This window comes from Gadus chalcogrammus, chromosome 20 (assembly GCF_026213295.1).
Source record: "Gadus chalcogrammus isolate NIFS_2021 chromosome 20, NIFS_Gcha_1.0, whole genome shotgun sequence".
Taxonomy (NCBI): domain Eukaryota; kingdom Metazoa; phylum Chordata; class Actinopteri; order Gadiformes; family Gadidae; genus Gadus; species Gadus chalcogrammus.
The window spans coordinates 15,889,951-15,906,254 of record NC_079431.1 but is presented as its reverse complement, the minus strand read 5'-3'; the positions used below and the strand labels follow the sequence as shown (position 1 = coordinate 15,906,254).

Below are 16,304 nucleotides of genomic sequence, written 5' to 3'. Positions count from 1 at the left end.
TGATACTCTGTGCCAAACACATTGTTGGTACTTAAATGGGTGTTGCTAAGTGAGGACAATGTTGATTGTTTATAAGGGGCAGGTTGAGTTGATTCCTCTGGTATGCTTTGCAAAGCCTCCACTGTACTAACAGTAATGGTTTTCTTTTGCCATCAGCAAAAGGTGTAGAATCTGAAGAATCTGATTTAGTACAAACAGATACAGTTTACATTTTTTGTGAGTACATTTATTCCATTACTTCAAACACATAGTATTGTATAACAGTAACTGTATTTCCGAAAAAAACAAGTTGTACGGTATGAAAACTCAAAACTATTCTGTATATTACTTTTCTAGTTATTTACAGTTCCAAAGATGAGCATATATATATATATATATATATATATTATATATATATATATATATATTTTAACAGCTCCTTATATATAGCTCAGCATTTTTACAGATCTTTACAGTTCTTCAATGGGCAGAAGCAGAGACTTGGCCTCATGCTCGGAGCCAGGCACCACAGACAGCTGGTGAAGGAACGGTCTCCCGTGGATACAAGTCCGGCTGTCCTCCCTAAGAAGCTGTGTCATCCTCGACAGACTCTCCTCCACTTCCTGCCTCGTCATGTTGCTAGGCAACTGACGGGCGAGCCGAACAGCTTCTCCCTTAAAAGTAGGAAACAGCAGTGTTGGAAGCATGAAGTATAAAATCAAGCAAGAGAACATAACTTTATTATGTCGACGACTTTTAAAAAGTCGTCTACTCACCTGAAGGTAGTTGCGGACTTTGAGGGGACGGCTGTCCTGCACAGTCGCGGCGGTGCGGCGTAGAACGCCGGTGAGGATCTCCCTGAGGTCCTCAACTCCAAGGAAGGGCACGCAGTCTGCGAGCGCGGTCACCTCTAGCCGGCTCGGGGCTGCTGACGGCGAGCCTGGCCAAGACAAGCAGAAAAACAGATCAGTGCACTCCAGACACCACTCACATCTGCAGGAAAGAATGATAAATAAATATTGTGCTTTGCACGTGGCTTGGGGACCAAGACAAACAGCAGTGGGCCAAATAGAGTGTTAAATTAGTATTACAAGCCTTAAGCTGGCTTGGGAGAGGGAGGCCCCATCCTGCAGAGAGGATGATGGAGTGCCTCTCCGGGAGGAATAACAGCACACGACTCAGACATGGCTTCCCCTTTTTTCATAGAGTAAATTTAGAAATGTACCAGTGGTAACTATGTTTTTTATGCATTAGGCGCGAGGAGCACTAATGATTACTTCCCTTGCTGGTGCTTTTTTACACATGCTAGATACTAACAATTTAACATCAATGTCAAGAGTTGTATAGTTGTGCCTGATGCATTAACCTACTACTAGAGCATACATAACGGACATGGGAAATACGTTAAGATCAAAACACCGATCACAAAACAAACTCTTTAAATCAGAAAATAAACATCTGATGCAGTTTTACAACCACAACAAAAAGAATAACAGCAGCGTGCACCTAGGTTTTTCCCTGAGCCACTGTCTCAAGACAGACAGACCACACCGGCCGGCAGGCCAGTGTGACGGGGCCACCTCGCGCACGGCTACCTTCAGATTCCCTCACACTCCCTACCGGGGCTGGCAGTGTTAATGTGAAATTCCTAGTGTGTCCTGAAGGGCAACTATTCTCATCACCTGCAAACTGGGGGGGTACAGCTCCACCACAGTGTTTGGCTTGGGGGCCAGTGTCAACCGATGTGACCGATTCAGGCTACAGAAACAGCCCACGTCGGAAGAGTAGGCTTCCCTGTGTGCCCTTTGCGGACAAAGGGATAAGTAACGCCACAGAAAGTGTTGGCTGGTGTAGACTTTTTTGCATGTGAAAAAGTTTTTTTTTATTATTGTGAAGCTGACATAGGTGTGAATGTTTAACGTACATAATCAAACATTTATTTCACTCCCATGTTGACCTAGTTATTTTAATTTTCCGTAAAGAAGTAAAGGCCAAAAATCACCACCACAATAATTAAAGCTTTCGTAGGCAATATATTTGAGGAACATTTGTCATATTTGTTGAAATTCTGTTTACATCCAAACAGCAATTAATTATTCAAATTGTTCGTAGACCTATTGCTAAGGCTAGCGAGCTAATCGTGTTTTTGGGGGAGGGGCTTTGGAGGGAGGTCTTAGGGAGGGCTGGGATAGTGGATGCTAACCTCTTATTAATCGCAGTAAGGAAATTATATGGAAAATGTTGGGGATTGTGGAGGAGAGGTAGAATACCCCAAAGGGCATATAGTAAAAACCTGCCTATGATTTTCTATTCATGCTACTAGAGTGGATATTTGTTAGGTAAAGAGATGTTGATGCTAACGTTAACTATGTAGCAATGGTAAAGGTAAAGGTAACTCGTAGAAAGTAATGGTGTCAATATGTTTGCCGAGTTTGCTTTTTTACTTGACAGATGATGGATCATCAACCACATCTCGGGGGGGGGCCTGCTGGGTGAACCTCTTGATGACAACGCCACTCTGAGCGGGCCCGGCGACGCCCAGGGGAACTATTCGGCCCCGTGGCCGTCGAAGAACGGCGAAGCGTCTTTTCCGCAGAGAAACTCTGCTAGGTCATACTCTTATTCTTGTTTATTTAATACTTGTTATTGGGTCTATTTCTGCAATAAATCGATTATGGCTGTGCAACCATTACTAATTTTACATAACCACTATTTTCTTCAGGATTATTATCAGCATTATTGATTTGCCAGCGGAAGCCGTTATTTTATGTCATCAACTCCGACCCGGCCCCTGATTGGCCCGGTTACGTCATCAACTATTGCTTTTCTGTAGAATGTTCATTTTTATATTCATGAAAACGAGTAACAACAATGGGTATGGAATTTGTAATCTATGCATTCAATTGTTTTTAAGTTGGTGGAATTTGTTGAATGTGCTGCACCATAAGTACCACTTATGAGTGCAATGTGCACCATTATGGAAGTTACTCAGCATTGGGTTACTCAAGACTTTTGTTTGACATGTATTTTGTCCTGATGGACAAATGCTGCAGCTCAAAAACGCTTTAAATCACTGCTGTCTGAAAATATTAAAATGTCTCTTGAAAGAGACCTTCATTATTCTCTCTAAAACAGAAAGCAGTTGTTAACTTGCACATGATACTATTGCAAGATAATTATTTATAGATTGTTGTCCGCCGGTCATTGACGTCACTTTGGATCGAAGCATGCAATAATTTACTAAACGTGAAATGTGTGAAAAGTGTTACAAAATGATGACGGGTCTGTGATGTTTACCTGGAAACAATCTGATTTTAAACCCATTAGCCAAGAGTCTGGGATCAGACAAGATGACTCCTCCATGGAGTTCAGGGATGCCTTGAGCCATGTTACACAAGGCCTGAGTGTATTCACTCCCCCCGAGAAGACTAGGGGAAACAAAACAACAAAAGCAGCTGCTGAAATCTTTTGTATCTTTGGGGAATTTGGATTACGTCGACTTTATGTAAACATTAGCATTATTGTGTGTTAACGTTAGGCCAAAATGTGTACTAACTGATCTCCCTGAATCCCGTACACATGCAAAAGAAAATGGAATGACCCCGTCCACTATAGCTAGGAGCAGGGCAACTGCGGGCTGGCATTTGGCAGGTAGGCGAGAAGCGAGGGATACGTTACCCATCTGTTAACTGTATAGGGTTCTGCAGAGCCACGGCAGCCAGTATATTATTCTCCAGCAGTCTCTTAAACAGCAAGGCCTCCTCCACCCGAAATGGATTTAACAACATGAGCTCTCGTCCACATAAAACAACCCAGGCACTCGCAGGGGCCAGCCGGTTTACTAGCCGGGGGCCCGGCGGCGCGTTGGCAGGGCCCGACGGAGGGGGGGCGCTGCTCTGGGACCAGAGGCGACGGAGCCCCTGCCTGAGGCCGGCCACGCTGAAGGGGAGGGGGCGTGAGGGCTTGACGTCGGGGGGTTTCGCCGGTGTCTTCTTCTTCTGGGGCTGGGGGGAGAAGAGCTGGTCGAGGAGCTGCTGGTTGGCCAGCGGGGCCTTGCGTTTCAGGCCCTGCTGGCGACTCGTCGAGGGGCTCTCGGCCTCCCGGCCCCCTCCAGCCGCAGCCAGGATGGTGCGCTGGCCGTGGTGAACCAGGTGCTTCTTGGCCTTTTCCTCGTACCTGCAGGGGAAGGGAGAGGGGGTTTATGATCAAGTCATCATTATTCCCGAATTTCTGGTCTGGGTTAAAAAATGTCTTAAGGATTTTTATTTTTCATGTCATCAAAACTTACTGAAACCCCATCCTGGGTTTCTACTTGCCTTCAGGGATATATAAAGTACCCATCTTTTAAACTCATCGTGTTTGGGATGAATAGTATTCAAAGTAGTACAAAATAGTATTCTAACCCTTTTGTATTTTAAATGTTGATGAACTGATGAAATCTTTGGATGTTGACAAATTCGCATTATTTCCAGAACGCCAACACTACCTCTATGCTAAGTGTGGACTTCCAACTACTTTCTGTATATTGAATTCCCCCCTACACACATTTCTACAGAACTGATAATTTGACCACTACATGGACAAGCATAGTATACATGAATATATAGGAGCTGCTACGAGAATATTTTTAAGGGCTGCGCAATATACGCTTTCGCCGTATTTTTCTTGCGGGGATGAAAGGTTTGACAACCTTTTGCGCTTGTATACATTCTAAGGCAGGCATTGACATGTGCTATTCCACAGTCTATCATACCAGCTGAGACGCTTCATGAAGCACCGTGAAGCCCAACTCCTAGAATCGGTGTGCTACTTAACGGTGGCGGTGAAAGCAGCCAAATAGTTGCCGCATCTTATTTCATGTTCGAGAGGGCAGTAAGGAAAGGCAGGACTCTCAACAGATGTCTTTTTCCATAAGCCCGTCCATACCTTAAATAAGTCTCGCAGCTATTGCTGATTCACATTTTCCTTCCATACAATTAGGTCCAAATTATAATTGGCCTCGATTGCGTTCAGTGCACCCTAATGCTGTTACTCCATTATTCCAGCTGGGATGGAAGATGCATACAGTGTGCTCTTTCTTTTACTGGCGTGTCCGCGTACATCTGGATGTTGTTAGACGTCACTAATTACTTTGTGACAGGATTCACTAATAGTCCTGTTTGATATATGGTTTGATACGACCTGTCCAGTGAGAGTGGAATCGGCTTGTGGTCGGTGGCACTCAGCTCGTGAGTCTACGCAAGTGGTGGGCTCATTTTGTGCTTGGGTAGGTTTCAAACCTCCCTTTGCCTTTATTCCTACTCGTTATTCATAGAAGAGCTGACGCAAACACAAAATGCTCGGTACCATGATGACCTATGTGTTTTCTCCAATGTGAGTGTGAAGCAAAAAGGGATTGTTTGAGTCACAAGGAAAACTCTAGATGGAGTTTCTGTTTCTGTGGGAAAATCAACAGGAGGATGAAGAAAACGGTAATTTAAATTGGCTAATTTGAATGTTTCTAGAAATACCTTTTTTTTTTTCCTACAGGATCAGCAATCTACCGTAATATTTTTTCCCGCGTTATATTGGAATTATTAGAATATTCACTCCAGACACATAAGCATATCAGAACTCCAAATTCATATCAAACCTGTGGCAGATGCCCAACACCTGAATTCCTCAGGCCCATGGCATAAATTGGAAACACAAGATATTCCACCTGATTTACAGGTGGAAAGCATCACGGCCTACCTTAAGTTAAGGGGCAGTTGTCTGGAAAAAATAAAGATATACGGCCTGGTATTGACTCAACCTCCTCCACCCCTGTCCCCACCTCTCCTCCTCCGCCTGCCCTTCCCCCTCCCGACCCATGGAAAGAACGCCTTGGAAGACGGACGGGTCTGGAAACTCACTTTGTGCGTTCCTCCTCTCGCAGGTTTTTCCACCTCTCCTGCACGCCGTCGCTGACCTCCTGTAGGCTGGCGGCGGGCCTCTCCCGCAGCACCTCGGCCCGCGCCTCCTTCTCGTGCATGGCAGCGGCGGACAGCGGCGCCCGGGCCGTGCGGTTGCTGATGAGGTCGTACGCGGTCAGCGACGCGCGGTTCTCCGTGACGGCGTTCAGGAGGAGCTTCTTGCCGGGGCTGCCCTGCGGGCCACTGGCTGCGTCCCCGGACCGGTGGATCTGGACGGGCTGCAGGGGCGCTCCGGACGCCGGGTGGGTCAGAGCCACGCCGCGGCTCCAGCTCTCCGCCGACAGCGTCGGACGCCCGTCCGCGGCGCTCCCTCGCGACACGACGGCCACGGGGCCGAATAGTTCCCCCTGGGCGTCGCCGGGCCCGCTCAGAGTGGCGTTGTCGTCATGAGGTTCACCCAGCAGGCCCCCCGAGATGTGGTTGATGATCCAGTCCTCGGCGATGGAGGAAGAGGAGCTGCTGCTGTTGGTGGTGGTCGGGTGGTCCAGGGAGGTCCCGTCGCCTCTCAGGTTCCCTGTTGATGGCGCTGGGACGCGACCCTCCGGTATTGTTTTGGGATCCTCCTCGTCGCCAGCGTCGAGAGACAGGCCTTTGACACCGCTCTCTGAGGTTCTGGGGTTTCCTTCTGCCGGTGAAGTGTCAGCCTGGGGAGGACTCGGTGGCTGGTTGTATGTTGAGTCTCTCTCAGCAGGTGTGGCATCGTTAGGAGAGCGAAAGCCGTAGAGAGACACCAGCAGAGCTTCCAGGGCGACCAGCACAGCCTCCTGGATGAAGATGAGAGAGAGGATGAGAGCGAGCCAGAGCGTGTTGCTAATGCTAATCACGTTCATCTTTCACTAGGCTAGGTTTTGAGGTACAACTCAAACCCACAGGACCAATGAATGTTTTTGCTCTGACGTATTGCATACTTTGGAAACACATTACAAGTGAGGACTACCTGATTTACTTTCTGTCTGAACATACCAACCCAGATTATTATTGCATTACATTGTAAAATATGTTTACTAGTAACACATTTAAAGCCTTCCACATCCATCTCCAGTCAACAGTATGAAACATTGGGTAGATACCTTGTTGTGAAGGAGAACCTGGGTCTTGTCCGGGGTTAGATTGACGTCGATGGAGGAGGGTGGGAGGGTGATTTGGAGCACAAGCACCGGGTACCGGTTCCGGTTGGACTCGGACGGGTACTGGGCTGTGTAGCTCTGACGCAACAGCTGCGTTTACAGCAGGGTCAAAAAAACAGCATAAGGAGTTGAGTCACGTTGGGCTTCATAAACGTTTGGAAATGAGGCGTTCATAAGCATGCTTTATGTTTTCGTTTAAATTACCTTCATTATATCTTTCTGCTGAACCGGCCGGTTGTTAATGAATATGAACGTTTTGTCGTGGCTGGAGGAGCTGGTAGAGAGGTAATCCGCTCCAGGTTTGGGGAAGAAACCATCTAATGAAATCTAAACAAACAAAAATATAATAACAGAAATTACGAGAATACACAAAAATGTACCATCGGTTACATTACGGAATTTAGTGTATTACAACATTACATAGTGATAGTTAAATTCATATTACTAGTTTAAATTGGTAAACACAAAGTTCTTCACAGATTTTCTCTTATCTATTGCCGAATAAGGTAACACGATGGTGATTGAGCCTATGGCGAATGAGTCTGATGAGCCTTTAATGAAATCCGTTGCATTTGCTGTTTTATGAGTAATATGAACTGGGAGTCAATGGTGAAATTCCCACCATGCATTCAAATCACAAGTAAACTGCACATTTTCACCCAACAGTGGCTGTCCAGCAAAACAGTGAATGGCTAGACAACCGAAATAATGTCTCAGAAACAATTAGTAATCTCTAAACATCCTAGGGGCAAACTTTAAAAACCCACAGGACATTATTTATATTTGTTTATAGCAGTGGGCTGGAAAGATTTCAGATGAAAATATTAAGACCAATATCTCGAAGTATCAAAAATTCTTTGCCACAAAGAATACCCTGCCAAAATAGCACAGGGAAGGGCTAATTGGGGAGTATGAACAAAAGAGAATCAGAATGTTTGAAAACTGGCTCTAAATCGCACTTTAACCAGTACAACACAGCCCTTCCACTCCACTTACAGCGCAGTGAGTATAGTTTGGCTGTCCCTCTCATAAGAAAATAGCATTCTTGATAAAATGTTATAAATAATTTCCCATAATGCAGTATTATGAATTATGAGAGACCATAAATAAAGCCAGAGGGAAAATGTTAAAGGTTTACTCCACTGTCCGAATGCAGTCTAACCAGCCAGCTGATTCTACATCTTCCCAACCAAAACAAAGCTTACCAACCAATGAAAACCCAGCATCCTGTGACGCAGTCATCTCTGTTTCCTACGCTATTCCACCTCTGCTGATCACAGTCTAAAAATATGGACAATTATAATTTCCTCCAGACTCAAGGGGCTGAGCAGCCCCACTGTGTTTCTGTTCACATGTTCCCAGAGCTCATTATTAGCTGTGATCCCAGCCAATGCAGTTAATAACCGCTCCGCTGTAAGGTCAAGCCACATATGCTTCTCTCTATTCCCTCTCATTAGGGTCACTTTATGGGAGCACCAGGGGCACCTTTGCCCTCCCCTCCCCAAAGAGCAGCGGTTGTGTGCAGTAATGTTGCCAGGATTGAGAGGGCCATATTCTGCACACCCCGGGACTCGGGCTCGTACAACCTAACCCTCTCTCTCCCCAAGCCAGGGCCCCTGAGGGATAGTGAACCTGGATTCTGTGATCACCATTCACCATGCTCAGAAGCAGGAGAATAAAAACAGCCAATGAAGAAGAGAAAAGCGCTGCTCTGGTTTTGCTACAAGTGGAGCAGGTTAGCGGCGAGAGGTCAAAGGTTATTGCCCTTACTGGGCCCCATAGTGCTGCAGCGAGATGACAACAACAAGGAGGACCAGGGTGAAAGGTGTGTGTGTGGGGGTGTGGTTGGGTGCTCCACATGTGTCAGGGGGGATTAGCTCCGAGCCAGGCAGCAGGTAGGGCGCTGCGTGGCCCCCGCCGTGACCAGGCAGAAAGAGCCCGTCTCCGCTTGACGCTCATCTGTTGTGAACGGCGAACAGAAAGCGTGGCTGAAGAACAAATAAAAATCTCTTTGTTAAACGAAAAGGAGTATGGGAGTGAAAGACTATTTTGAAAACCTTTCAAAGGTTGCTTAAAAAAACAAAGGAAAACACACAGAAGAACATGCACATAAAATACAAAAATAGAGAAGAACATTTATTGAAGGGGGGTGTGAGAGAGAGAGAGAGAGAGAGAGAGAGAGAGAGAGAGAGAGAGAGAGAGAGAGAGAGAGAGAGAGAGAATTGTTGGCGAGCCACATTATCTGGCTGGCAACCAAGCCTTCACACTGTGGTTACTAGCTTGCAGCCGTGCATAACTAGCACGTTCTCTTTCTATATGGGGTCACTGTGTGAGGCTTCCGCAACATAATTGCCATAAAGGCCTGTGGTGAAGGGCAAAGGGTTATGGGAGCTCTGGAGCAGGCCAGGAGCGAGAGATGTGTGTCAGCAGGGGTGACATATAACTCCAAGCTAATAGCCAATGACATTCACACATTAACGATTCACTATGGCACTATAAATACGATAAAACCCCCAAAAATCTGCTTTTGGAAATATAGTTAAAACGATAAACCTAAACTCCTGTTATAGGACGGTGTCCCTGCGTTATTTGGCAAAGACATTTGGCCTAGATTCAACGCCATGCGAACACTGCTGCCATGCACGCTTCTGCTGCAATCATGTTTGTTGTTTTTATTTGTCTTTTCCCTGTACACATTGCCACTGGGTTCTTCCAACATGCATTTCCCCCCCAAGCATCTCTGTAGCACTAATATTCCAGTTACCAGAGAATAGAAAGCCTGGATCGTCACTTCACGGTTCCTGTTACGGCGACTGAGAATATTTTGAGTGCAACAATGCTGAAACGATAGTTGCCCAAGAGCCTCTTCACCTCCCCCCCCTTCCCTCTCCCGCTGACCTGTGGTTGCTCCTGGAGATGCTGGCATGGGAGCAGGTGGGCGACCACGCCGGACCCCAGTGTCGCCAGGAGGGCGCCTCTTAGATCAGCCGCCCTGGTCTTCTGCCACATCACCACCTGGGAACACCAGGAGAAACGGCATGACAACCAGATTGCATCCCCACCGGGTTCTTCGCTGCCTTCAGGTAACAAGAATAATTTGGATTGCTATTCATTCATATATTGCATATGCACTTTATATATTCCCTTTAATTTATTTGTAAATGTCCATTTTTCTACTGCCTTACTGTACCTTCAGTGTTTTATATTTTTATTTAAATTTAATCCATTTTCTTTTATTGAGCTGAGCAATTGTAGCAGGATAGAAAAATATATATATTTAGATATGATAAATTGACAGCACATTTGCAACAAACACAGACCACTTTTTGCAGAGGCTTGACCGGGTTTGTGGAGCAAAACACAGAAAACATGAAATAATATAATGCAGCATATCTGCTTCTGTGTGTCCCATGCTGCCTACGGGCAGCTGGTGAAGTGGGGCCTAGGGTCTCGAACAGTTAAGTTTAGGCTTGCAGTGGTTGTTGGACGAGACTGGGCCACGCATGGCGGGATTAATCGCGAGAGGAGCCCGACTGAGTTGCAGCCTTCTGAAAGAAAACGCAGGTCGCATATTTTCACACCCCCGGGTGGGCTTGTCGTGGGGTGTCAAGCAGTTAGTATATCTCCTGGGTGTTGATTTCTGAAAGCACGCATTCTGCCATGGCCCCCCCCTCTGCAGCCCGCCTCGCTATGAAATATGCAATTTGGCACATGTAAACGGATCGCTCCTGTAAACAGTTCTCGGAGAAGCTGTGAAACGCGACACGGGGGTGAAAAGCTAAGTTCGGGATACAAGATAGGGGTGCTGATCGTCCAAAATGGAGGAGGGGGGCCCTGACCCCTCGCCCTCACCCCCTGACACGCTGGAGGACGATGTTAATGAAAGATATACAGTGGTCATGTGTCCTCCACCCACTCCCCCCATCAGCCTGACCATCACTTCCCTTCCTTGACACCCCCCCAGCCCCCCTTGTGTACAAACCAACCACAGCCTGAAACTCAATCAAATGACTAGAGGGTTATTAGGTGGAGGAACCCAAGCGTGGTAATCAGAACGCCGGGGTCCACTGTCAGACTACCGTTGGTGTACGTGTGTGTATGCTATGTCTTCATCTTATCTCTGGGAAGGGGGAATTGTGTGAGGAAATGAGCCCACTGACTCCCGTTGATTTGTTTACAAATGCTGTTACTCACACACAGTCTATGAAAAGCTATTATCTTCAAGCCCCTGGGGACATGCACTTGAACGTGCACTCGATGTGAAATTTGCATAGTCTTAAGTCTATGTCTCTGGGGATTTTAATGAAATACACAATACAGTCCTAAAAACAGATCAGGAAAAGCATCAATTTGAATCCTTTTCACATTCGTCTGCACAATATTTGCATTCTGGTTGTGGTTTTATACATCATACATAAAGAGCTGTTTGTCATTTACATCCTATTGTTTGAAAATACATGCACACAAATAACACGCCATAACTGTATGCCAGCTGAAGTGAAAATTATTATTTTTTACAACATATTACAAATGTGTTTCTTTCATTGAACTACAGTTTAATATTTGTTATTATTAATATGTTACTTTACACCAATGTAATGTTATTGTTGTGTGGTTTCCTTGGTTAAGCACTTTTGAATTGTCGTTTTGCACTAAAAGTGCTATATAAATACAGTTTGATTGATTGATAACAAATATACCCCGAAGTATCTCTAACTGCCTAACTACTGAGTAGGTCACCTGTGTATATATATACCCTGCTAGTAAATCAAGTCTGATTGGGTAGCTTAACATGTGGGCCATGAGAAATACATAGACAGAGGAGGACACCTTGTGGTTAGGCTCAAAAGTTTCTCAGCCAGCTTGAGAAAGTCCCTCATCTATTTCTAATACATATTAATAAGGCTTTAACACATTTCTAAAGACACTGAAGAAGTTTACAAATCTGTTCCTTAAAACATTATTTATTTACGATCAAAGTAAAGTAAAATCCTCACAGAATCACAAACCAATCGAAACATTCTATTCCATGGTAAAGGATATTTTTGGAAAATATGACATTTTTTATTATTATTTGAATTATCTTTTAAGCATCTGCGTGAATAAGTGGCCATCCATGTAAATCACTCTGAGCTGGGCAGCGTACCTTATTGTGAGCCAGCGTAAGCCTCAGGTCTGGTTTCACAATGGCGTAGGCCATGAGCAGGTCCTGGACTTTCTTCAGCTCCTCCTTGCACTTCTTTGCGTTGGTGTAGTACTGTCGCCTCACCGGGAGGTTCTTGAAGAGCTTCAGAACAGTCACCGTGGTGCCTTGGGAACAGAGAAACCATTTGGAGGAGATCTAATTATTCTGTGACGAGGTGCTCAGTCAAAAATAAGAGTAGTAGGCCAATCAGTGGAGTAAGAATCATGTCACAGGAGGAAAGGAAATGCAATTAATTATGTAAATTAATCTAATAACTAATTAGATGGACTTCAATTCATTTCACAATTTATGGTTCACATTCTGAAGGTCTTGATATCAAATGTACCAAGCATTTAAAAAAGGATGTAAAGTGATCAATAAATTAAATGAGAAGAAGTGTATAAATAAAAAGAACTGCAGTTATTAGCCCCTTTCTTTAAAAAAATGTGACGTTGTCTATAGAGAAAAAGAAACTAATCAGAAAACCACCCTGTGGCTAATTTAGTCCTATCACTCTGATGTGTATGTGGTTGTTAAGATGGCAAGCAAGTTCTAATCCCTGCCTTGTCCCAGGTGAGAGGGCTTCTGCGACACCACTTTCCCTGTGACATCCAGGGAGTACTGGGTGCTGATGTCTTCGCCAACGGTTTTTGTGGTGATGGATACCTGAAGGGTGAAAAAATTAGATCTTTACAGTATGAAAAAATAATATTTTTTAATCATGTAGAAAATAAAGAATTATCTACAACAAATGCAGTTGAATATAATGCACAAAATTGGAAGCTGTATCATATCTTAATCAGTTCATCATGGACTGAATCCTGGACTGATGACAACTGCAGTGCAATAATTAAAGAGTACAAAGTTCTTCTGCACACAAATGAGTCTGCTTATCATTTTATTGATCATTTATAATTCCACTTATGATCATAAACTCTAGGTCACCTAAAAGTCATTAACAAACTATGGCCTTGAGCAGAAGAAGAATAACTCACGTCCTGAGGGAAATACTCATGCATTACTATCCCTAAGCAAGAGTAACGAAAAAACAAATACATAAATAAAGCGATCAACATCCCTGCTCCTCAATAACATGTACCTTAATAATGAAGTTACTTTGGACAAAAAAATACTACTCAATGCCTAAATAGTATATGGAACTACAACTACACTCCTCATGAGAAGGGCCCATTTCTCAATGTATCTGTACATCTACTTAGGGGACAAGATTGTGTACTGGTTGGTTAGGGTGTTCGGCTAAAAGCCAAAAGGTTCTTGGTTCAATCCCTAATGTAGGGATTGACCCTTAACCCCATATGCGCCATATTCCTTAATGACATGTATCTGAATATACCATATTCACCTAGCAGTGCTATGGGTTAGTTGGGGGGGAATTATTGTGCAATGTTTAGGTGATTAATGCCGGATTTAGCTTTGGATAATAGCATTTGCCATGTCAGTTGGTCTATAAATAGGACCAAATAAAATTTTTAACCGGCTCTAAATTCATTTCAAAACATCTGAACTCAATTCAAACCATCACCGAAGATGATACGTCTTAATATAATACAGTCTCTCCCGGCTCCTGACCTCTGCCACTGCACAGATGGACCCCAGGGCCTCTCCTCGAAACCCGTAGGTATCCAGGCGCTCCAGGTCATCGTGGCAACTGATTTTGGACGTATAGTGTCGCACAGCCATGACGACCGTGTCACAGGCTTGGATTCCTAGGCCGTTATCGCGAACCTCAATCCGGTCCAAGCCGTAGTTCTCCTAGTATAGAATGGGACATTCAGAACAGGGTGTGAGTTAATTGAGATTGAGGCTGTTGTTGTTAATTCATAATCTCTCCCATTATTCAGATAGAAAAACCAAGCATGTAAATATGCCATGCACTTCAGTAACTGTAAGTTGGTGGTCATGTAGGTAGGGGTTAGGCATCTAAGCTCAAGAACGCCTACTGCAGACATTGAGGTTCAAACCAAGAACATTCGGTGGGAATTAAACCTATAACCACGAGTGCCTTGCTGCTACAGACAGCCTTGAAATATTTAAAAGGCTGTTCAGTACTGCTTGTTACAGTACTTACCTGACTGAGGAGAAGGTGCCAGATTGATCCATTTATGATTTCTGGTGCAAGATGCATACATGCACCGAGACATTGATATGATGGGGAGATCTTGATGGGGTTAAAATGATGTGTGTGGGGATGCAGAACCACAGAAATCGAAAGTGTTGGGGCAATGGGGAACCCTAGTACCGCCCCTCATGGACGGGACAGGACAACTCTTGTTAGAACTTACTGTTACAACCCCACTCTCTAGTGGTGGTGGGGGAGGTAAAGGATGTACAAATGGCTGGGTTATGGGTATAGAGGAGTAGGTTGTGGTGTTACAATAAAATAATGGGAACAACGAATGATGGTGAACATTGGTTTACTTGGGACTGGTGAACACAATACACAAATCAAGTACAACACCACAACGCACCCGGGCCTTGGGACTTGAGTGTTGCTAAAGAAATTATCCAAACAAAACAAAGCTAAGCTCACAGCTAACAGGGGTAGAACGATGTGTGAGGGGAAGAAGAAGCACAGAAATCGAAGATGTTTGGGAAACAGGGTCAGGGCCGAGGCCCAAAAGAGGTGGGGAACCACAGAACCTCATGGACATGACAGCTCCTGTTAGAGCTTACCATCTTTATATCCAGGCTCGTAGCTCCAGCGTCCACCGAGTTCTCCAGCAGTTCCTTCACCACGTTCCCCACAGACGTGATGACCTGCGCGCTGGAGAGGAGCCTGACCGTGTCGGGGGGGAGGGGCTTCATGCTGCTGCTGATTGGACACCTGAAAGAGCAAACAGCAGGTCGTCAAACAAAAGTTAGCTTGTTGGACATCACAAACCCATTATAAATAATGACACCACAATTATATAAACATGCAACCAAATCCCAACGGGGATTCCCACGAGAGGAAGAGCAAAGTGAAACATTGTAGCTTGACTGCGGCTACGTACAAATAATAATTATCTATAATTATCTATTTTGTGTCTTGGTTTGGTGGTGGTTAATTAGACTCAACACAGACGGCAGATAAATAATTCTTGCAATGCACGTGTTGGTGTGTGTACACTTAGAGCTTTTTGGTACCATGCATCCAGACGGTTCTTTATCAAATGCATGCAGAACCAGTTTCATCCAACCAGTGCTGGCAGAGCCCACACCCTTTCACGGGGATATGAAGCACAAAGGGAGGTTGAAAAAAAGAAAACAACTTAAGTACCAGTACATAACATGGGGGTGTGTGTTGTGTGACTTTACTGTATAGACTTCTGATTTAGGGCATTAAGGCTCTGCCACTACAATTAGGTAATTGGAGACATTGCACTAATGTTCAATTAGTTAGTTGTAGTGTTCTGGAAGAGGAAGATAAATGTGTTACAGTTGCTCAGCTCAAGCCAAAAACATAGACACAGGTAATGAAATTTGATTGCTTGTTGGGTTCATATATTCTATTAATTTTGATATTTCTTGCTTGAGAAAAAGAACTCTAACAAAGTATAACATTCAGCATCAATAAAGTCATCTGTATCTGTTTGATTCGTTTCCTTAACCGTAAATGCGTACTGTAATCAGCATGTCAATCTACCATAGTTAACACAATTGCAATAGAATATCTATTTGATATCACTTCAAATTAACGAGGTTCATAGTTCAAAGGCAAATACCGAAAGTGGAAGTAGTGCAACAGGTCCCGTATAAACTACCACTAGATCATATTGACCACAGACTGTATGAAATGCCGAACCAAAACAATCGCAGTAGCTGATGTGTTCGAAGCTACATTTTGAAATGCACTTAATGCGAAAACTATTGGTAAAATCGCAATGTGCACAACAAATAAACTGCACAATACTGACTCTGCAGAGGTGGCATTCACAACATCAGATCTGCGCGCCTAGGTCCTCGTGGGGGCTTCATTAACACAACAAGACGGCGGAAATGAACAAGACTTAGGCCACGCCCCCCTCCGCCCCCCGAAATACCCGAGTTGCTGATTGG

General features: G+C 44.6%; 1 protein-coding gene across 3 annotated transcripts; it reads right to left on the bottom strand.

The window, feature by feature from the left end:
• On the bottom strand, positions 1-16,246 carry pms1 (PMS1 homolog 1, mismatch repair system component). 3 transcript variants are annotated; one of them, XM_056579455.1, is made up of 13 exons: positions 16,163-16,246; positions 14,940-15,090; positions 13,836-14,018; positions 12,809-12,911; positions 12,207-12,370; positions 9,959-10,075; positions 7,265-7,387; positions 7,004-7,150; positions 5,874-6,697; positions 3,658-4,155; positions 3,277-3,407; positions 756-919; positions 1-653 (listed from the first exon to the last, which is right to left on the bottom strand). In XM_056579455.1, the coding sequence occupies exons 2-13, from the start codon at positions 15,069-15,071 to the stop codon at positions 450-452; spliced, it is 2,790 nt and encodes a 929-aa protein (XP_056435430.1). In that variant the 5' UTR covers positions 15,072-15,090; positions 16,163-16,246; the 3' UTR covers positions 1-449. The 3 variants fall into 3 exon arrangements, with proteins under 3 accessions (XP_056435430.1, XP_056435431.1, XP_056435429.1); XM_056579456.1 differs by having other exon boundaries at positions 15,971-16,223; XM_056579454.1 differs by lacking the exon at positions 16,163-16,246 and adding an exon at positions 15,393-15,963.
• Between the last annotated feature and the right edge of the window lie 58 nt (positions 16,247-16,304).

What these genes read in the sequence shown, in the direction of transcription:
- pms1 (XM_056579454.1), bottom strand. Translation starts at nt 15,424, where the DNA reads ATGCATTTGATAAAGAACCGTCTGGATGCATG. An exon ending in TTACGCTGGCTCACAATAAG is followed by an intron (nt 10,076 to 12,206) that starts GTACGCTGCCCA and finishes TGGTGTTCCCAG; the next exon opens with GTGGTGATGTGGCAGAAGAC. An exon ending in AGCAGAAAGATATAATGAAG is followed by an intron (nt 7,151 to 7,264) that starts GTAATTTAAACG and finishes CTGTAAACGCAG; the next exon opens with CTGTTGCGTCAGAGCTACAC.